The following is a 22,823-nucleotide window of genomic DNA, read 5'->3' on the forward strand; positions in this document are numbered from 1 at the left end:
AGATTGTACAGTCTGTGAGCCATTGAGAAAAAATACCGCCACAACCCCTCCCCTATAAACATTTTAAAATACCCCCTCCATTACACATCCAACCCTTAAGCCTGAAGACTATGTTATGGTGCAGTGTCTGTAAATCAAACGTGTTCACTTGAACAGAACAGTAGTGTAGACCACATGACACCTATTTCAGAGTAGGACTGAGCAGAGGGCAGGACAGAAATCAGGGATGTGATTGGCACTTTAAAATCACCTATTTTCTTTCACTATTTCTCACTTTCATTCAGGCATCTGGGTACAAAAGGTTTTTCTGGTCATTTGCCTAGCTAAATCTGTGGAGCGTCCTCTTCCTTCCTTTGCAAACCATGCACTGGTACATAAGCCTTTATCATAGCATGGTCTTTCCTCAGGCTGTGGAATGGTCAGTGGTCACACCACATATACCCCCATGCATGTGCTGACAAACACTACCCAACACTAGTCTATGTATGAATCTAACACACAATAACAAAATTAAGGATATCAGTGTTAGAAAAAATGTCTACATTTTAAAAACTATGGTGTGATCGCACAACTAGCAATACAAGTGCATTCTGCTTCGTGCTAAATCGTTTGTAGCCTATATATAAAAAATAGTATGAATGCTTTTGAAAGTGTGCTTAAGAACTGCTTATGAACATTATTACACAGTTGGTTAACCATTAGATTGTATACAGCCTGTTGCTCGTTATTTATATGATTATAGGTCCTTACAGGTTAATAAATACATGGACAGCTTACTTACAGCAATGACTTACAAATAGTTATTACTAGTTAACAAACTATTCAATAATGTCTTACAAGCAGTTTATAAGTCCATCTTGAAATGACGTATTAATTCCAGTTGTAATAACAGCAGCTGGATGAGGGAGTATGCGTTCATTAGAGAGCTGGTTTTGGTGGTGTTAGTTAACGATGCTAAAGATAATACTGACACAGTAAGGCCTGCAAGCTGACTGGGTGAACATATAAACTTGAACCCTCATTTCCAGTCCCAATCAAGCCCCTGGCCTAGACTCTTCTTCATAGCCCTTCCTGGATGTGAAAGAAACAGACAGGTGTAATCAAAGTGGTAGCCTACTAGCTTCAACTAACCCTTTAGAGGGCTGTTACCATGATACTTCCATACATCCATTCTAGTTCTTTCAGATCTACGAGAGGGCATTTACAGTTGAAGTCAGAAGTTTACATACACTTAGGTTGGAGTCATTAAAACTTGTTTTTCAACCACTCCTCACATTTCTTGTTAACAAACTATAGTTTTGGCAAGTTATAATAATATGCCATTTAGCAGACGCTTTTATCCAAAGCATGTGTGCATACATTTTTACGTTTGGGTGGTCCCGGGGATCGAACCCACTACCCTGGCGTTACAAGCACCATGCTCTACCAATTGAGCTACAGAGGACCACAGTTGGTTAGGACATCTACTTTGTGCATGACATAAGTAATTTTTCCAACAATTGTTTACAGACAGATTATTTCACTTATGATTCACTGTATCACAATTCCAGTGGGTCAGAAGTTTACATACACTATGTTGACTGTGCCTTTAAACACCTTGGAAAATTCCAGAAAATGATGTTATGGCTTTAGAAGCTTCTGATAGGCTAATTGACATAATGAGTCAATTGGAGGTGTACCTGTGGATGTATTTCAAGGCCTACCTTCAAACTCAGTGCCTCTTTGCTTGACATCATGGGAAAATCAAAAGAAATCAGCCAAGACCTCAGAATTTTTTTTTTTGACCTCTACAAGTCTGGTTCATCCTTGGGAGCAATTTCCAAACGCCTGAAGGTACCACATTAATCTGTACAAACAATAGTACGCAAGTATAAACACCACGGGACCACGCAGCCATCATACCGCTCAGGAAGGAGACGCGTTCTGTCTCCTAGAGATGAACGTACTTTGGTGCGAAAAGTGCAAATCAATCCCAGAACAACAGCAAAGGACCTTGTGAAGATGCTGGAGGAAACAGGTACAAAAGTATCTATATCCACAGTAAAACGAGTCCTATATCGACGTAATCTGAAAGGCCGCTCAGCAAGGAAGAAGCCACTGCTCCAAAACCGCCATAAAAAAGCCAGACTACGGTTTGCAACTGCACATGGGGACAAAGATTGTACTTTTTTGAGAAATGTCCTCTGGTCTGATGAAACAAAAATAGAACTGTTTGGCCATAATGACCATCGTTATGTTTGGAGGTAAAAGGGGTTTGCTTGCAAGCCGAAGAACACCATCCCAACCATGAAGCACGGGGGTGGCAGCATCATGCTGTGGGGGTGCTTTGCTGCAGGAGGGACTGGTGCACTTCACAAAATAGATTGCATCATGAGGAAGGAAAATTATGTGGATATATTGAAACAACATCTCAAGACATCAGTCAGGAAGCTAAAGCTTGGTCGCAAATGGGTCTTCCAAATGGACGATGACCGCAAGCATACTTCCAAAGTTGTGGCAAGGACAACAAAGGTATTGGAGTGGCCATCACAAAGCCCTGACCTCAATCCTATAGAACATTTGTGGGCAGAACTGAAAAAGCGTGTGCGAGCAAAGAGGCCTACAAACCTGACTCAGTTACACCAGCTCTGTCAGGAGGAATGGGCCAAAATTCACCCAATTTATTGTGGGAAGCTTGTGGAAGGCTACCTGAAACATTTGACCCAAGTTACACTATTTAAAGGCAATGCTACCAAATACTGATTGAGTGTATGCAAACTTCTGACCCACTAGGAATATAATGAAATAAATAAAAGCTGAAATAAATCACTCTCTCTACTATTATTCTGACATTTCACATTCTTAAAATAAACTGCTGGTCTCACATTAAATGACCATTCATTAACATAAACCCGTTTGGCATCTCCTGGCTTCCACGCATAGCCTACAAGCCACTGATGTGGACCTTTGGAACATCTACATTTTAAGTCTAATATATTTATTTAGTATAGCCTACACTATCACAAATCCATTATTTATTTTAGGCAGGTCTAAAGAAACATTATGATATGAAGATGTAGCCTATTTCAGAAGAACAGAATAGCATATTCTGAGTCATCCTTATGTTTGGCCCTGATATGGCTATGCCATATGGCTGTGGGCTACACTAGTTCATTTAGCAGACAAGATTTGCTTATAATTCTAGTGGAATTATTTTATATTATTTCATAGTAAGAAGAATACAATTGAACAAAGCTGAATAAAATAGAAAGGATATTTCCCCAAAACGATTTTAGAGGGAGTGCACACATGCGGCAATTCTGTGTTGAGCGGTTAACAAAGTGATAATTTGAAACAGGTCCTCCTATATGCTTAATTTAGAGTTATTTATGCAACTGTAGTTGTGATACAAACCTTAGAATGTGTGGAATTATTTTAGATTTAATGGCCCACAAAAAAAAAAAATCGTCATCTGTAGCCTGCACTCGAATAGCGAAAGGAGATTACGTGCGGTTTCATTTTTTTATATGCCAGGTAGGCTACACCGGTTGTAAAGTGGATTAATGTGCTTAATTTTAAGAATTGAGCAATAAATATAGCAGCGCTTGAAAGCTAGGATCCTCTATTAAATATTGGCCAAAACTCTGCTTTCACACGCGATTGCGCATTGACTGGGGTTTGGGATGAGTCGGACGGCAGAGTGAAGGAAAAGCAGCCAACAAGTGCTCAGCATATGTGGGAACCCCTTCAAGACTGTTGGAAAAGCATTCCAGGTGAAGCTGGTTGAGAGAATGCCAAGACTGTGCAAAGCTGTCATCAAGGCAAAGGATGGCTATTTGAACAATCTCAAATATAACATATATTTTGATTTGTTTAACACTTTTTTGGTTACTACATGATTCCATGTGTTATTTCATAGTTTTGATGTCTTCACTATTATTCTACAATGTAGAAAATAGTAAAAAAAAGAAAAATCCTTGAATGAGTAGGTGTGTCCAAACATTTGACTGGTACTGTATATAAAAAAAAAAAACACAAATGTAGTGCACTGGGTCTTTTCCTAGTCTTGTATTAGCGAGCAGTTTTGATATAGCTGTCTGTAGCGCAGGCAAAAATAAACCCCCAGCTACGCAGCCTGGTCTCATAGACTAGACTTAACATACACTATATATACAAAAGTATGTGGACACCCCTTCAAAATTAGTGGATTCGGCTATTTCAGCCACACCCGTTTTCTAAAATCGAGCACACAGCCATTGAAACATTGGCAGTAGAATGGCCTTACTGAACAGCTCAGTGACTTTCAACGTGGCACCGTCATAGGATGATACCCTTCCAACAAGTCAGTCCGTCAAATTTCTGCCCCATTAGAGCTGCCCCGGTCAACTGTAAGTGCTGTTATTGTGAAGTGGAAACGTCTAGGAGCAACAATGGCTCAGCCCTGAAGTGGTAGGCCACACAAGCTCACAGAACAGGACCGCCGAGTGCTGAAGCGCGTAGAACGTAAACATCGTCTGTCCTTGGTTGCAACATTCACTACCGAGTTCCAAACTGCCTCTGGAAGCAACGTCAGCACAAGAACTGTTCATCGGGAGCTTCATGAAATAGGTTTCCATGGCCGAGCAGCTGCACACAAGCCTAAGATTATCATGCGCAATGCCAAGCATCAGTTGGAGTGGTGTAAAGCTCGCCGCCATTGGACTCTGGCGCAGTGGAAACACGTTCTCTGGAGTGATGAATCACGATTCACCATCTGGCAGTCCGACGGACGAATCTGGGTTTGGCGGATGCCAGGAGAATGCTACCTGCCTGAATGCATAGTGCCAACTGTAAAGTTTGGTGGAAGAGGAATAATGGTCTGGGGCTATTTTCATGGTTCGGGCTAGGCCCCTTAGTTCCAGTGAAGGGAAATCTTAATGCTACAGCATACAATGACATTCTAGACGATTCTGTGCTTCCAACTTTGTGGCAAAGGTTTGGGAAAGGCCCTTTCCTGTTTCAGCATGACAATGCCCCCGTGCACAAAGCCAGGTCCATACAGAAATGTCGAGATCGGTGTGGAAGAACTTGACTGGCCTGCACAGAGCCCTGACCTCAACCCCATCGAACACCTTTGGGATGAATTGGAACGCCGACTGCGAGCCAGGCCTAATCGCCCAACATCAGTGCCCGACCTCACTAATGCTCTTGTGGATGAATGGAAGCAAGTCCCCGCAGCAATGTTCCAACATCTATTGGAAAGCCTTCCCAGAAGAGTGGAGGCTGTTACAGCAGCAAAGGGGGGACCAACTCCATATTAATGCCCATGATTTTGGAATGAGATGTTTGACGAGCTGGCCTCCACATACTTTTTGTCATGTTGTGTAGTAAACGTATATCCGGGACACTCAAATTAGTATGATATCTTATGTTTGGTATGGTTATAACAGCAAATGAATACATACCATATGAAACGTAACATGTCATACTAAATGGAGTGTCCCGGATTTACATGTACTATGTTACGTCTACCCTTGAGTCCAGGTTGAGCTATGAGGAGCTGGCTCTAGCTGCTCAAAAGGTGATCCTATTCCGCTCAAACTCTGAATTCCAGGGCTCTCATTAAGTGTTTGATTTGATTTTCGATTGCATTTGCATTGATGTCAGAGTGATTAGAGGGACAATAGAGCTCTGAGTCCCAGGCCATTAGTGACTGTTAGCAAATTTGGTAGGCTATTAATAACCATCAGTGGCATCAGAGCACAGCTTTGGAGAAGCTTAGTTACCATGACTCAACGATCACGTGGAATTTGACTGCGGCCATGACTCGTGACTGCCGGTGTGGCGGTAATACGGTCACCATAACAGCCCTAATTGTGTGTTTGACGTGTGGCTGTGTTATGTGGGTAATAGAAGCCAAATAGAGGGGCAGGTTTCAGCGAACATTCTGTGCATTAACTCTTGCGACTAATAGTGCAAAACTAACATCACAATCACTTTGCTTTGCTAAGGTCTACCACTTGACAAGCCACTTGCATCTACATTATCTGCCCTTGCCTGTCTGCATGCAATTAAGCTTGTGTTTGGTAGTGTGCTTATGTGTGTGTGTGTGTGTGTGTGTAAATTGAGTGTGCAGGCAAATTATTAGTCTAATGTGAATTTGCATAAAGCCTCTCCAGCTTCCATCCAGTCCCCTTTCAACAGAAGACTACATTTCCCATAACCACCTTGGGCAATGTAGGTTTGCTAAACAGGGCTGACTGACTAGCTGTGTCTGATTCTCATTGGGCCTGTAAGGTGTCAATCATTCAGCTTTAAACTTTTGCTGTAAATGAGATACTGTCCATCCATTTGTCTGTCTCTGTCCATCTGTTCTTAAACAGGAAATGTGCCAGCGCAAATGACACACCCTACCCCATCACAATATCATGGGTGGGCATATATACACACACGCACACGGAGGCCACTGGGAGTGTAATACATCTGAGTATTTTGGTTCAACAGCAGAGAACAAACCTTTTCTTACCATTCCTCTTGGAATGAATGTAGACAGGTTGACTGAGAAAATAAGTGTTTTAACTGAAGACCCAGTAGAAATGGGGGAAGAGGGGGACCTCAATAATGGGCTGTCTAAGACACTCTTATGCACACATACTAGGCAGAGACAAGAGCCAGAGAGCGTGTTGCAACTCCATCTGAACCCTCCTCTATAAGGACATCTGTTATTACACGCTTATGACACCTGTTATAACATGCTAATAACAGCATGAATAGGGCATAGACAGTGAGTTATACAGACACACACACAGACATACAAGACAGGGTTGAGCATGTCACACTGCACTGACGCTACCCAAAAACCTCCACCCCTCCTCCCTTCCATGGTTCCAAACTCCATCTCTCTCCCCTCCAGCCTGGTTCTACCCATCTGCTATACCCCGCTCTCCCCTGGTTCTGCGATTCCCTCCATCTCTGCTGCCTTCCCTGCCTCCCCCCGTCCCCCCCTACGTCTGCAGGCCTTGATGATCGCGCCCCATTGGTAGCCGCTGAAGGTGGGGCTGATGGGGAAGTACTGGAAGACGGTGTGGCGGCGCAGGAAGTCCATGCCGAATGGGAGGTCGTAGGTTCTCATCCCCTCCAGCTCCGCAGTATTGGGTCCCGACCCACGCTTCAACTTCCTGATCCCTCGCTCCTCCAGGGTACCTGACAGGAGGAAAGGAAAGAGAGAGAAAAGAGGAAGACAGAGGATGAGGGGGTGAGCGATTGGAGAAGGCAACAGTTTGTGATATGCTTGTCCTATCTCAAAATGCACTCAAAAGGGTTGAGTACAATGGCAGATTAATAGTAGTAGTGTGATAGTTTAGTCTAACAGTGATAGTGGGATAGTACAGTCTACTCATCAGGGATAGTGTAATAACAAACAGTGATAGTGTGATAGTTCAGTCCACTCACCAGGGATAGTGTTGTCCAGCACAAATGCCACTGACCCCCCTACGAACATGGCTGTGGTCAGGAGCACGTTCAACACCTGGTCTATCGACACTATACCTGAGAGACAGAAAGAGGGATAGAGAGAGCGAGAGAGAGAGAGAGAGAGAGAGAGAGAGAGAGTTCAGAGACCTACCCAGTCCTTTCAGATGTGTGAACACTGAAGGAGTAGGCCAATGAGCTAATTCTGTAGTGCACTTGTCCTCTACTCACCTGTGACCAGAGGGTTCTGTTTGAGGTAGCTGGGCAGTACCAGGCCAAAGAAGATGGAGAAGCCCAGAACAAAGAGGTTCCTGGAGGAGTTGAGGTCTACAAACTGCAGGTTGGACAGTCCCACAGCCGTAATCATCCCAAACAGGGTACAGAACAACGCCCCCAGGACAGGGTCAGGCAGGGAGGCAAACAATGCGCTGAATTTACCCACCAGCCCTAGCAGCAGCATCATAGCAGCACCGTACTGGATCACACGCCGGCTGCCCACCTGGAGGACCAATCAGAGAGCAGCAGGGTGTAAGAAAGCGAATCAAGGACATCAGGAAGAATAAAATAGTCCCACTCTACAGAGCAAATTAAATCCAAGCAGACTACTAGCCAATTAAAACATTAATATTTAATATTTGAACAGAACTTGTAGTGGGACTCTGACTGTGTGTTGAAGTGTGTGATGGTTACCTTAGTGATGCCCAGCACGCCTATATTAGGACTGGAGGAAGTAGAGCCGTTTCCTGTCCCCATCAGACCATCCAACACGCAGGACAGACCTTCCATAAATATACCCCTACAGAGAGAGAAAAAAAACAGAAAGGAAGAGGGAGAGAGAGAGACGGATCTCAAGTCATGATTCAAACCATTGTGTTTGTGTGATGTAAGCAGATTCTATGAGGTGAATTAGGCAAGGAGCTATGCAAGCAAGGTCAAGTACCTGTTGATGGCATGAATGGGGGGTGGGGGGGCACAGGAGAGGCGGGCACAGGCGTAGTAGTCTCCAATGGACTCAATGATGCTGGCGACCACGGCACTGAACATTCCGATCACCCCCGCCGCTGTCACCGTAGGAACACCCCACTGAACTATGGGTAAAAAACACAAACTCAACATCAACACACTGATATGGAACAAAAAAAACCACAACATTCTAGATTTGAGAAAGCTACGAAGCTATTGGATGCTCTGATTCAGAGTTTGGGCATAGCTAGGGGCGGGTTGAACAACATAAGGAGTGGTAACTCACAGGGGTATGGGATCTTGAACCAGGGTGCGGCTGCCAGTATCCCCTGGCGTGCGTCGGTTCGGGCGTAGTAACCGTACTTGTCTTTCTCCGGCGGGAAAACATTGGTTATGGTGAAGATAAAACAAATCAGCCATGACACCAGGATGGCCATGATGATCTGAGGGAGAGGGAAACACTAAGGGTCAAACATGAACCTCAAAACACACAGAAATACAGTATGTCCTGGTGAGTTACAGTGAAGAGCACCATAATGAACTGCAGAACGTCTATAGAATGCCCTTTAAACAGACAGGGAGAGCGATGATTACTTTTTTCAATATGGGAGTTGTGAGGTCACCAGTTCAAACAGTAAAGGGCAGATTAATAAAGAGTGGAACCGGCCTCCCAAGTGGCGCAGCGGTCTAAGGCACTGCATCGCAGTGCTTGAGGCATCACTACAGACCCGAGTTCGATCCCAGGTTGTGTCATAGCCGGCCATGACCGGGAGACCAATGAGGCGGCGCACAATTGGCCCAGCGTCGTCTGGGTTAGGGGAGGGTTTGGCCGGCCGGGATTTAATTGTCCCATTGCGCTCTAGCGACTCCTTGTGGCGGGCCGGGTGCCTGCAAGCTGACTTCGGTTGCCAGATGGACGCCGTTTCCTCCGACATATTGGTGCGGCTGGCTTCCGGGTTAAGTGAGCAGTGTGTCAAGAAGCAGTGCGGCTTAGCAGGGACGTGTTTCGGAGGACGCATGGCTCTCGACCTTCACCTCTCCCGTGTCCGTAGGGGAGTTGCAGCAATGAGACAAGACTAACAGCCAATTGGATATCACGAAATTGGGGAGAAAAAGGGGTAGAAGTAAAAAATTAAATAATACAAAAATAATAATAATTAAGAGTGGAACCTTTAATCAGATAGAGAGAGTGATGGTGATGGTGATGAAGAGGGCTTTATTTAAGTGTAGTCACCAATACAAGCAAGTGTCTGTCTACTGGTCTATTAGAGCAGCAGATATATGAGCTATCATGACATCAAATGACCAGAGCAGCTATCAAATCAAATGTTATTTGTCACATGCTTCGTAAACAACAGGTGTAGACTAACAGTGAAACGCTTACTAACAGGCCTTCCCAACAATGCAGAGAGAAAGAAAATAGAGAAATAATAGAAAAGTAAAACACGTAATAATAAAAGTAATAATAAATACAATGAGTAACGATAACATATATATATATATATATACACACACATACATTCACACAGGGTACCAGTACCGAGTCGATGTGCAGGCATACAAGGTAGTTGAGGTAGATATGTACATATAACTAGGAATAAAGTGACAGATAGTAAACAGTAGCAGCAGCGTGTGTGATGAGTCAAAAAAGTAATTGCAAAAAGGGTCAACGCAGATAACCAAATTGCTACCTGGACTAACAATTTAACTAACTATTTAGCAGTCTTATGGCTTGGGGGTAGAAGCTGTTCAGGAGCCTTTTGGTCCCAGACTTGGCACTCTGGTACCGCTTGCAGTCTTTGACAAGACAAGAACATTCTTTGACAATTTTTAGGGCCTTCCTCTGACACTGCCTGGTATAGAGGTCCTGGATGGCAGGGATCTCTGCCCCAGTGATGTACTGGGCCGTACGCACTACTCTCTGTATCGCCTTGCGGTCGGATGCCAAGCAGTTGCCATACCAAGCGGTGATGCAGCCAGTCAAGATGCTCTCAATGGTGCAGCTGTGGAACTTTTTGAGGATCTGAGGGCCCATGCCAAATCTTTTCAGGCTCCTGAGGGGGAGAGGTGTTGTCGTGCCCTCTTCACGACTGTGTTGGTGTTTGGACCATGATAGCTCCTTAGTGATGTGGACACCGAGGAACTTGAAGCTCTCGACCTGCTCCACTATAGCCCCGTAGATGGGGATGGTGGCGTGCTCGGCCCGCCGTTTCCTGTAGTCCACGATCAGCTCCTTTGTTTTGGTCACGTTGAGGGAGAGGTTGTGGTCCTGACACCAAACTGCCAGGTCTCTGACCTCCTCCCTATAGGCTGTCTCATCGTCGTCGGTGATCAGGCCTACCACTGACGTGGTCGGCGGCAAACTTAATGATGGTGTTGAAATCTTGCGTGGCCACGCAGTCGTGGGTGAACAGGGAGTACAGGATGGGACTTTCACGCACCCCTGAAGGACCTGCGTGTTGATGGTCAGCTTGGCGGATGAGTTGTTGCCTACTCTCACCACCTTGGGGCGCCCGTCAGGAAGTCCAGGATCCAGTTGCAGAGGGAAGTGTTCAGTCCCAGGGTCCTTAGCTTAGTGATGAGCTTGGAGGGCACTATGGTGTTGAATGCTTAGCTGTAGTCAATGAACAGCATTCTCACGTAGGTGTTCCTTTTGTCTAGGTGGGAAAGAGATGGCGGCATCTGTGGATCTGTTGGGGCGGTACGCGAATTGGAGTGAGTCCAGGGTATCTGGAATGATGGTGTTGATGTGAACCATGACCAGGCTTTCAAAGCATTTCAGGGCTAAAGATGTGAGTGCTACGGGAGGGTAGTCATTTAGATAGGTCACCTTGGTGTTCTTGGGCACAGGATCTGCTTGAAAAGGGAGAGGTTGAAAATGTCAGTGAAGACACTTGCCAGCTGGTCAGCACATGCTCTGAGTAAGTGTCCTGATAATCCGTCTGGACCTGCGGCCTGAATGTTAACCTGTTTAAAGGGCTCACTCACATTGGCTACGGAGAGCGTGATCACACAGTCATCCGGAAAAGCTGGTGTTTTTTTGCACTGTTCAGTTTTGCTTGCCTCAAAGCGAGCATATAAGTATTTAGTTAGTCTGTTAGGCTCGCATCACTGGGCTGCTCGTGGCTGGGTTTCCATTTGAAATCCATCATAGTTTACAAGCCTTGCCTCATCCGACGAGCGTCAGAGCCGGTACAGTAGGATTTGATCTTAGTCCTTTATAGACGCTTTGTCTGTTTGATGGTTTGTCGGAGGGCGTAGTGGGATTTCTTATAAGCGTCCGGATTAGTGTCCCACTCCTTGAAAGCGTCAACTCTAGCCTTTAGCTCAGTGCGGATGTTGCCTGTAATCGATGGCTTCTGGTTGGGATATGTACGTACGTATGGTCACTGTTGGGACAATGTCATCAATGCACTTATTTATGAAACCAGTGACTGATGTGATAAAACTCCTGGAACATATTCCAGTCTTTGCTAGCTAATGTCCTGTAGCTTAGCAAACGCTTCATCAGACTACTTCCGTATTGAGTGAGTCACTGATTCCTCCTGTTTGAGTTTCTGCTTGTAAGCAGGAATCAGGAGGATAGAGTTATGGTCAGATTTGCCAAATGGAGAGAGAGGGAGAGCTTTGTATGTGGCTCTGTGTGTGGAGTAAAGCTGATCTAGAATTGTTTTCCTTCTAGTTGCACAGGTGACATGCTGGTAGAAATTAGGTAAAACGGATTAGAGTTTTCCTGCATTAAAATCACCGGCCACTAGGAGCGCCACCTCTTGATGAGTATTTTCTTCTTTGCTTATGGCCCTATACAGCTCGTTGAGTGCGGTCTTAGTGCCAACATCAGTTTGTGGTGGTAAATAAACAACTACAGATGAAAACTCTTGGTAAATAGTTTGGTCTACAGCTTATCATGAGGTATTCTAACACAAACGAGCAGAACCTAGAGACTTCCTTAATATAAGAGATTGCACACCAGCTGTTGTTAACAAAGAGACACACCCCTCCCCCCGGAGCTTACTGGACGCTACCGTTCTGTCTTGCCGATGCACAGAAAACCCTGTTAACTGTATATTATCCATGTCCTTGTTCAGCCATGACTCTGAGAAGCATAGTATATTACAGTTCTTAATGTCCCGTTGATGGAATAGTCTCGAACGGAGCTCCTCCAGCTTATTCTCCAGTGATTGCACATTTGCCAATAGAATGTAGGGTACAGGCGGGCTACAACACACAGGCCGTGTCCGAATACTCATACTTGCATACTAACAGAAAGTTACGAATGGTAGGGAAAAAGCACGATTGTTGCTTACTTACTGCATACGTTTTTATCAAACAGTACGTTCTCAATAGTATGTAGTACGATTAGTACACAGTATGCAGTTTTAGTAAGTAGTAGGCTAGACACATTTCCGATACAGCTACAGGCAGACAGACACACGGGAGATGTATATACAGTGCAGAACAGGGAAAAAGAGAGAGAAAGGGCCCCATAGGGGGCTGAATAATTTCAGATCTTATTAAGAGGAACGGGGGAGGAGGAGACAGGGGAGGTGAATAAGATTTGAACAGTAGGATTCGACAGGTAATGGGAGGATGGAAAGAGGTATCTAAAAGATGGAGAGAGATAGAGGAGTGTGTGCCCATTTATCTGACCTCACTTGGCACTGTGACGGATTGGATCAATAAGCACACTCCAGGAAAGGGGATGTGTGTCTAGGAGTGTATGTGTGTGTACTCCTGCCAGTGTATTTCTCTGTGCGTGCACATCTCTGTGTGTGTGTGTGTGTGTGTGTGCGTGTGTGCACGTGTGAGGGTACTCACAGGGAACATCTTGAAGAGCTGTAATCTATAAGAGGTCCAACCTTTCTTAGCCTTGTAGATGGGCAGAGGAAGCTGTACGTTCCTCGCATACTGTGAGAACAACAACACCAGGAATATAGTCCTAGAGAGAGAGAGAGAAGACAAATTTGACCCCAATAACTACCGTGGGATATGCGTCAACAGCAACCTTGGGAAAATCCTCTGCATTATCATTAACAGCAGACTTGTACATTTCCTCAGTGAAAACAATGTACTGAGCAAATATCAAATTGGCTTTTTAACAAATTACCATACGACAGACCACGTATTCACCCTGCACACTCTAATTGACAAACAAACAAACCAAAACAAAGGAAAAGTCTTCTGATGCTTTGTTGATTTCAAAAAAGCTCTTCACTCAATTTGGCATGAGGGTCTGCTATACAAATTGATGGAAAGTGGTGTTGGGGGAAAAACATACGACATTATAAAATCCATGTACACAAACAACAAGTGTGCGGTTTAAATTGCCAAAAAAACACAGTTCTTTCCACAGGGCCGTGGGATGAGACAGGGATGCAGCTTAAGCCCCACCCTCTTCAACATATATATAAACGAATTGGCGAGGGCACTAGAACAGTCTGCAGCACCCGACCTCACCCTACTAGAATCTGAAGTCAAATGTCTACTGTTTTCTGATGATCTGGTACTTCTGTCCCCAACCAAGGAGGGCCTACAGCTGCACCTAGATCTTCTGCACAGATTCTGTCAGACCTGGGCCCTGACAGTAAATCTTAGTAAGACAAAAATAATAGTGTTCCAGTTCCCAGGACCACAAACACATATTCCATCTAGACACCGTTGCCCTAGAGCACACAAAAAACGATACATACCTCGGCCTAAACATCAGCGCCACAGGTAACTTCCACAAAGCTGTGAACGATCTGAGAGACAAGGCAAGAAGGGCCTTCTATGCCATCAAAAGGAACATAAAATTAGACATACCAATTGGATCTGCCTAAAAATACTTGAATCAGTTATAGAACCCATTGCCCTTTATGGTTGTGAGGTCTGGGGTCCGCTCACCAACCAAGAATTCACAAAATGGGACAAACACAGAATTGAGACTCTGCATACAGAATTCTGCAAAAATATCCTCAGTGTACAAAGTAAAACACCAAATACTGCATGCAGAGCAGAATTAGGCCGATACCCGCTAATTATTAAAATCCAGAAAAGAGCCGTTAAATTCTACCACCACCTAAAAGGAAGCGATTCCCAAACCTTCCATAACAAAGCCATCACCTACAGAGAGATGAACCTGGAGAAGAGTCCCCTAAGCAAGCTTGTCCTGGGGCTCTGTTCACAAACAGACCCCACAGAACCCCAGGACAGCAACACAATTAAACCCAAAAAATCATGAGAAAACAAAAAGATAATTACTTGACACATTGGAAAGAATTAACAAAAAAACTGAGCAAACTAGAATGCTATTTGGCCCTAAACAGAGAGTACACTGTGGCAGAATACCTGACCACTGTGACTGACCCAAAATTAAGGAAAACTTTGCCTATGTACAGACTCAGTGAGCATAGCCTTGCTATTGAGAACGGTCGCTGTAGGCAGATCTGGCTCTCAAGAGAAGACAGGCTATGTGCACACTGCCCACAAAATGAGGTGGAAACTGAGCTGCACTTCCTAGCCTCCTGCCAAATGTATGACTATATTAGAGACACATATTTCCCTCAGATTACACAGACCCACAAATAATTAAAAAAATATCTATTGGGTGAAATACCATAGTGTGCAATCACAGCAGCAAGATTTGTGACCTGCTGCCACAAGAAAAGGGCAACCAGTGAAGAACAAACACCTTTGTAAATACAACCCATATTTATGTTTATTTATTTATTTTTACTTTAAGTATTTGCACATCGTTACAACACTGTATATAGACATAATATGACATTTGACATTTCTTTATTCTTTTGGAACTTTTGTGAGTGTAATGTTTACTGTTAATTTTTTACTGTTTATTTCACTTTTGTTTATTATCTATTTCACTTGCTTTGGCAATGTAAACATATGTTTCCCATACCAATAAAGCCCTTAAATTGAGAGAGAGAGAGAGAACAAGAGCGAGATGACGAGTAAGAAATACAGAAGTCAGGGGTCAAGGAAAAGCAGTAATCACACTTGGAAACATCCACTATCTGCTTTGATTTGTAGAACAGTTAAACATTTGTCAAGAGAACCAATAACCCTCCTATAAAGACAGCTGGATCAAAATGTGTAATTCTCAAAAAAGAAACAAGGAAATCAATTAATTGATAACTCAAATAAGTTACATATAACATCTGTGATGCTGTGCTATGCGATGAGTTGCAAGACACATTTTCCCGAAAGAGACAATAAAATAAATAAATGAATAACAATGTAGCAGACACAAACAATTACCAACAGACACAGCCCTTCTTGAACCTAGGCCCAGAGGTCTCTGTCTGGAGCACTAAGGTTACCTGACCTCTATTCCGCAGGGGCGACTGTCTGCCGGTAATTCATTCTGATTGGCTATTTAATGGGCTGTTACGATAATTGATTGGCTAAGGATGCCTCTGGGGGGTGGGAGTCAGTCTTATAGGATAACAAAAGATAGATAAGATATGAAAGCATTTTACTTTCTGTTTTCACCTAAATTTGCCATGCATCATAACAAGACAAAGACAACAACAGATACTATAGGAAAACATATAGAGGGCTGGGGACTGTACAGGGGACTATCCAAGTAGTCAGTCAGGAGAGATTAGAGCCACAGTATACTACTCACAGCATGGCGATGCCCCAGTGTTTCCCTGCTCTCTCCCCTGCAGCCTGGAAGCCAGACAGGCCGATGAGGGCCACAGTCGGGGTGATGGTCAGGGGCCCGATGTATTTCAAAAGGAGCCCTGGGAGCCCCAGGAAGCCGATACACACCTCTATCAGAGACGACACAATGATAGCCCCCTGGATCTGGTGGAGGGTAAAGAGACAGACATTGGTACAGCCTTGATAGTCTATCGACGTCCTTGTCTCTAATTCTATTCATTGTGACATCGTGATTGAGTTACCGCCTCACACACGCATCAAAACAGGGTTATCAAACCCACTTACACAAGCCTTATAAAAGGTTAATGTGAGTTAAAGGCCTCCGTCACACTCTCAGTGCACATGCACACATACGATGTGTGCATACACGCAATCACACACGCAACACACACGGCTAAAGGCTGAGTCACAGCAACAGGCCTAAAGAAACATAATCAATTAGAACTCTTTGTACTCTTTGTTTTAGTGTAGGCCCAGAGGGTATCACTGTGACTGGGATGTGCTGACTGGCTAACATGGGCTTTGAACAACACTGACACAGAACACAGGAGTAGACCTCTCTTTTTACACTATGCAATGTAAAGGATTGGATACTTTAAAATATGTCTCCTGCTCTCTCCTTCTATGTCATCCCCTTCCATCTCGCATTTAATTTCCCCTCGCTCTCACCTCTCGTATCCGAGGATGCCAGATGTGTTCAGTGTTGAGCAGCTCAGTCTCGTTGAACATGGGAGGAACCACTGACAGAGGGACGGAGAAAATAAGAGAGAAGAAAAAGAGAAACAAAAAGAACAGAGAAGAATGATAAAACACATTTATCATTCTGTTATCGTCTGCGTCCTGGAAAAAACGTGTATCTCAAAAAAGTTAAAAGTCACGGTTTATTTTCTGATCTATCGCCATGGAGGTTCACAAGTACTCTGGCTGACATCAGCTCTCAAACAGCTCTTCACTAGTCACGTGGGACGCGTCAGCCAGGCTAGTTTACAAGGCATTTTGGATGACTTTTTATTAGTTCCAATTCTAGAGTAATGAAAGGTTCATAGAACATGGAGGGGCATGACTAATATCGATTTATGTTTAATAAAATCAAAATCTACAAAAAGTGAGATACAAGGTTTTTCCAGGACACTGATGTTATAGATTAACACACTGGCACCGAACCTGGAAATCTAATCTGATGGCAACCTGAAAACCTCATCTGATGCCAACTGAGGTGCCAGTCAGCACTACTGATGCCAGCTCACGTGGGCAGGAGAGTGAGGGTGAGACCAGGTCATAATGAAGGCACTCGTGGGGTGTGTGTACTCAGTGTGTGTATGTGTGTGTGTGTATACGTGTGTTTGTTTACCTGTAGCGTTGCACTTCCACTTGTCTAGTGACAGGATTGCTCTGGCGGGAGCCAGGAAGGCAAACGCACTGGCCTGGAACAAAGGAAGTCTGGAATGACAACCACACACACAATCACTCTATTAGTAAGAATACACACACAAACGCACACACACTAAGCATCTTATTAACAGATTATTATCTTATTAGCTGAGTGACAACACACACAACAGCAACTCACTCAATTAGAACACACACACACACATTCCTCTAATACACACACTAGGCATATTTTTAAAGTGATAGATGTGCTTTAGTATGAAAATAATAAATATATAGTTTTACATATTTAGATATGTGTTTCCTTGAATGCAGTTTATGGACAAGGAGTGACTGCAATCCACATGTAAAATTGCTGAAAACTATCAAAAACTGTCAAACATAGTTTGTGTCAGTTAGTTGTAAAACAGTGTAAAGTCAGTTATCATAGTGTGTGTGATAACAGCTGTCATGATGGTTATGTGATGATGAATAAGCCAGTGTTATGAAGCCCTTACAGCTATGGACTCAAGTAGAGTGTAACCAACAGTTATCCTGTCTGTCCAGTAGGTGTCACTAGTGAACACAGAAGCAGGGTTAACCCTGGCTAGGTAACAGCAACAGCATGGACACTGACAGAGCTGTGGTGTTTGAATGGAGCAGGTGATTGCTGATAATTAGTACTGATTTGAATGCTGGTCAGTCAGTGTGCAGTTAGACATCATCATTAACTCTAATCAACAACCAGATTAATGAGATCAATGAATAATGAATATGCATGTAACTGATATCAATGGAAATGTACAAGGCAGGTGAAATTAGCCATGTCAATAATGCATAAGAATAGCAAGACAATCAGTCACCCACCAGTCATGACAAATAAAAACGTTTGCCTGTTAAGTACCTTTAAGGCTCCTCTGTATTTGGATGTTTGCTATACATCAAATTAACTATCACTTTATTAACATTATTGTTATTACACTGAACAAAAATGTAAACGCAACATGTAAAGTGTTGGTCCCATGTTTCATGAGCTGAAATAAAAGATCCCAGAAATGTTCCATATGCACAAAAAGCTTATTTCTCTCAAATGTTGTGCACAAATTTAGTGACCATTTATCCTTTGCCAAGATAATCCATTCACCAGACAGGTGTGGCATATCAAGAAGCTGATTAAACAGCATGGTCATTACACAGGTGCACCATGTGCTGGGGACAATAAAAGGCCACTCTAAAATGTGCAGTTTTGTCACACAACACAATGCCACAGATGTCTAAAGTTTTGAGGGAGCGTGCAATTGGCATGCTGACTGCAGAAATGTCCACCAGAGCGTTTGCCAGAGAATTGAACGTTCATTTCTCTACCACAAGCATGATAATGCACGGCCCCATGATCTGTACACAATTCCTGGAAGCTGAGAAAGGTCCCAGCTCTTCCATGGCCTGCATACTCACCAGACATGTTGACCATTGAGCATGTTTGGGATGCTCTGGATCGATGTGTATGACAGCGTGATCCAGTTCCTGTCAATATCCAGCAACTTCGCACAGCCATTGAAGAGGAATGGGACAATATTTCACAGGCCACAATCAACAGTCTGATCAACTCTATGCGAAGGAGATGTGTCACGCTGCATGAGGCAAATGGTGGTCACACCAGATATTGACTGTTTTTCTGATCCACACCCCTACCTTTTTTTAAAGGTATCTGTGACCAAACGATGCATTTATGTATTCCCAGTATTGTGAAATCCATAGATTAGGGCCTAATTAATTTATTTCAATTGACTGATTTCCTTATATGAACTTTAACTCAGTAACATCTTTGAAATTGTTGCAGGCCATTTGAGTGTCATCTTCACTGATGTGTGTGTGGGGGGAGTGAGACAGAAGGAGAGAGAGAACAAGAGAGAAAGGGGGAGAGATCGTGACAAACGCACAGACGCCAATTTACCCAGCAGCACTCATCTACTTCAGAGGGTCACATGTTGTTCCCAGGTGGGACCAGCTGTGCACACACTGACACGCAAACACACATACAAACCAGCGCTACACTCTGACAGAAACACACAGATATACACTGGTAGGGACACACGTCAGCACACACACAAACACGTCACCTTTCCTAGAACAGTGTGTGTGCTCACTGATCTGACCTCACTTGGCACGGTGACTCATCAAACACAGCCACTAGCACTCCTCTCCTCACCACTCACTCTCCATTTCTCTATTCCTCTTTGCATCCCTTCCGCCCTCCATCTCTCTCCGTCTGCCTACCCCCGCACTCCCCTCATGCCTCTGTCGCCTCTCATCCATCTCTTCCTCATCTTCAGCCCTCTACCTCAGTCCGCCTTTTTCCCCCCTCCCTCCACTCCCGCCCTCTCCACGTTGCAGGGGTGACACAGATAGCTGTGATTTGTGACACAGAGATGACAGTCATTAGTGAAAAGATGTACGTAATATTGACTTTTGAGTTGTTGGCTACAGACTGTGTGTGTGTGTGTGTGTGTGTGTGTTGTGAGAGAGATACAATGGAGCAGAGAACAGCTATCTCACTTACAACTTCTCAAATGCTTATTTGAGTTCTCGCAGCCTGTGATAATGTTAATTACATGGCACAGAAAAATACAACTGTGATCCGTGCATTATAGGTCTGTGCGGGACTGATTTATTTATCCCGCTCTCGCAGCTTTTCATACCACACCCGCCGGCTTTCTGTCTGACTCCCACCCGCTACAGCAAGAATTGGTCCCGAACCCAAACGCAGTCCCGCAATGTTATTTTAGGCGTATGTGATGCAGCTCACTTGACAGCCATGGTCGCAGCAATTTTGCGCCCTATAGGCAATATCAAAATGCGCAAAAATAACCTAAGAAATAGATAAATTAGCACGGATTCTCACGTGGACCATTATATTAGACTATCGGTATTACTAGGACATATCAGCCAATAGGCTAGACGTAGTTTTAAGTGAGCAGAGTTGGAGAGACTTGCATATTCTCTTGAGCTACGTTGTACAGCCTACCTTTTAAGAGTGGGACGATTTTCAGACGGAGACAATATGGGTGATCAATATTTGTCTAGGCAATGTAGTAAACTATAGCCTAATCATATGTATGAAGTACATTTCCTTGGAAAGATAACTGCCCAGTGCTTCTCCGCCCATGCATAGGCTACATAGCCTACTCTATTTAATTAATTTAATAAGAATAATATATGGCATTTAGGAGACGCTTTTATCCAAAGCGACTTAAAGGCTTTACATGGTCAATCCAACGTCTGCTGTGGCCATACAGCATTTACTGCGAGGCGGCCTCTGCAGAAGTCAGAACAAACATACTTTGTTTTCCAGTTTCTTGAAATACTTTGCAAACACAACTTATTTCTATATTATTACAGGTTTTGGTTTTTCCATTTATGTTTTGATGTTAGACTTTAGCACATATAGCTCATTAGCACGTACGGCACACCGATTGGTGTCACCTCCTTAGTCAATATGTGTTACACCTGTGCTGGTTGCCATCTCGTTAGTGGGAAGGTCTTTCACCTGTGCTTTCTTGATAGATGTAGAGCACGACTGCCCAACCCTGTTCCTGGAGAGCTACCGCCCTGTAGGTTTTTGGTCCAAGCCTAATCTAGCACACCTGATTCTAATAATTAGCAGGTTGATAAGATGAATCAGGTTAGTAATTTTTTTTTACATTTTACATTTTTAGTCATTTAGCAGACGCTCTTATCCAGAGCGACTTACAGTTAGTGAGTGCATACATTTTTCATACTGGCCCCCCGTGGGAAACAAACCCACAACCCTGGCGTTGCAAGCGCCATGCTCTACCAACTGAACAACAGGAGGCCCCATCTAGGGTTGGAGCGAAAACCTACACGAGGTTGGCGCTCCAGGAACAGGGTTGGGCAACCATGATGTAGAGCAGGGTTCTTCAATTCCGGTCCTGGAGGGCCAAAACACCTCTGTTTTTCATCCTCTCCTTCTAATCAGGGGCTAATTCAGACCTGGGACACCAGGTGAGTGCAATTAACTACCGGGTAGAAATAAAAAACAGAAGTGTTTCGGCCCTCCAGGACCGGAATTGAAGAACCCTGATGTAGAGGGTTAACACCTTTAGTTGGTGCTCCCTATTCTGATTTCTAGACAAACAATCCTTTATATGATTTCCCTGATCACCTTTTTGGGTTGCTTCCCGTCTTTAAGTTTGGTGTAGGTTTTTATTTAGTTTACCTCTTCTTCTGCAAATTTAGTGGGTGCACATGGTGGGTGTCTTTTAGGTTCCAGTTGTTGTTAGTTGACTTTCAGTGGACACCCCCATGAGTGTGTCTTTCAGAACCCCTCCTTAAATCCCATCTGTTTCGTTTTGGTTGTTGGTCAGTGACTCTTTGTTAGTTCCCCCTTCTGTTTGAGCGACATTTTTGGTTTTCTTGCTGTGGAACGTAACAATGTGAACACTGAAATGGTCTATTCATTCCTTTTCCATTTTAGGTGATGCTCTTATCCAGAGCAATTTACAGTAGTGAGTGCATACTTTTTCTTACTGGACCCCCGTGGGAATCGAACCCACAACCCTAGCATTGCAAGCGCCATGCTCTACAAACTGCGCCTCATCACCAACCTCTTGACGTCTCAATGTACTCAATTACTGTATTGTGCATTATTTTTCTTCATGGTGAAGGAAAGTCTACAGGTACAAACCTAGATAACCAGCCTATGTACAATACAGTAATGTACATTGACATTAAGTGGTTTGTAAGGATGGTAAATTAATACTGCAGAATGTGGTTGTTTTCATTTACATTTACATTTTAGTCATTTAGCAGATGCTCTTATCCAGAGCGACTTACAGTTAGTGCATAATTTTATTTATTTTTTTCATACCCCCTGTGGGAATCAAACCCACAACCCTGACGTTGCAAACGCCATGCTCTATCAACTGAGCTACATCCCTGCCGGCCATTCCCTCCCCTACCCTGGACGACGCTGGGCCAATTGCGCGCCGCCCCATGGGTCTCCCGGTCGCGGCCGGCTACGACAGAGCCTGGATTCGAACCAGGATCTCTAGTGGCACAGTTAGCACTGCGATGCGATGCAGTGCCTTAGACCACTGCGCCACTCAGGAGATGAAAATGTTTTCCATGTTATTTGATCATGAAAAATATCACATTTAATATGGATGTTTTGTCTTTGCCCATAACTTTGCACCTTTTGATGTAAATATGAGGACAGGGTTTTGTTCTTTCTGGATTCCTTTAGAATGACAATTGCAGAGAAAGGGACAGGGAAACAACTCTTACAATTCCAACTATTGAATCCTGCAAGATAATGTTCTTGATTCGACAACTACCTTTCTTGTCAAAGCGGAGATGCTGAAAAAAAGTTGAAGTCTATATCG

The 22,823-nt window shown here is 43.9% G+C and overlaps 1 protein-coding gene across 2 annotated transcripts in view; it reads right to left on the reverse strand.

Annotated features, from left to right (window-relative positions):
- Positions 1-5,263: 5,263 nt before the first annotated feature.
- The window catches only part of LOC121584991 (solute carrier family 23 member 2-like), a 71,445-nt gene continuing 53,885 nt past the window's right edge, over positions 5,264-22,823 (reverse strand). For both annotated transcript variants that reach the window (XM_041901283.1, XM_041901284.1), the window contains 10 exons: positions 17,405-17,493; positions 16,723-16,793; positions 16,016-16,197; positions 13,210-13,330; positions 8,678-8,834; positions 8,369-8,516; positions 8,119-8,224; positions 7,660-7,927; positions 7,411-7,506; positions 5,264-7,161 (listed from right to left, as the gene is read on the reverse strand). In XM_041901283.1, the coding sequence (XP_041757217.1) occupies positions 6,890-7,161; positions 7,411-7,506; positions 7,660-7,927; positions 8,119-8,224; positions 8,369-8,516; positions 8,678-8,834; positions 13,210-13,330; positions 16,016-16,197; positions 16,723-16,793; positions 17,405-17,493 (1,510 nt within the window). In that variant the 3' untranslated portion in view covers positions 5,264-6,889. The remainder of the gene's footprint in view (positions 7,162-7,410; positions 7,507-7,659; positions 7,928-8,118; positions 8,225-8,368; positions 8,517-8,677; positions 8,835-13,209; positions 13,331-16,015; positions 16,198-16,722; positions 16,794-17,404; positions 17,494-22,823) is intronic.

The sequence above is a fragment of the Coregonus clupeaformis genome, chromosome 16 (genome assembly GCF_020615455.1).
Source record: "Coregonus clupeaformis isolate EN_2021a chromosome 16, ASM2061545v1, whole genome shotgun sequence".
Classification (NCBI taxonomy): Eukaryota; Metazoa; Chordata; class Actinopteri; order Salmoniformes; family Salmonidae; genus Coregonus; species Coregonus clupeaformis.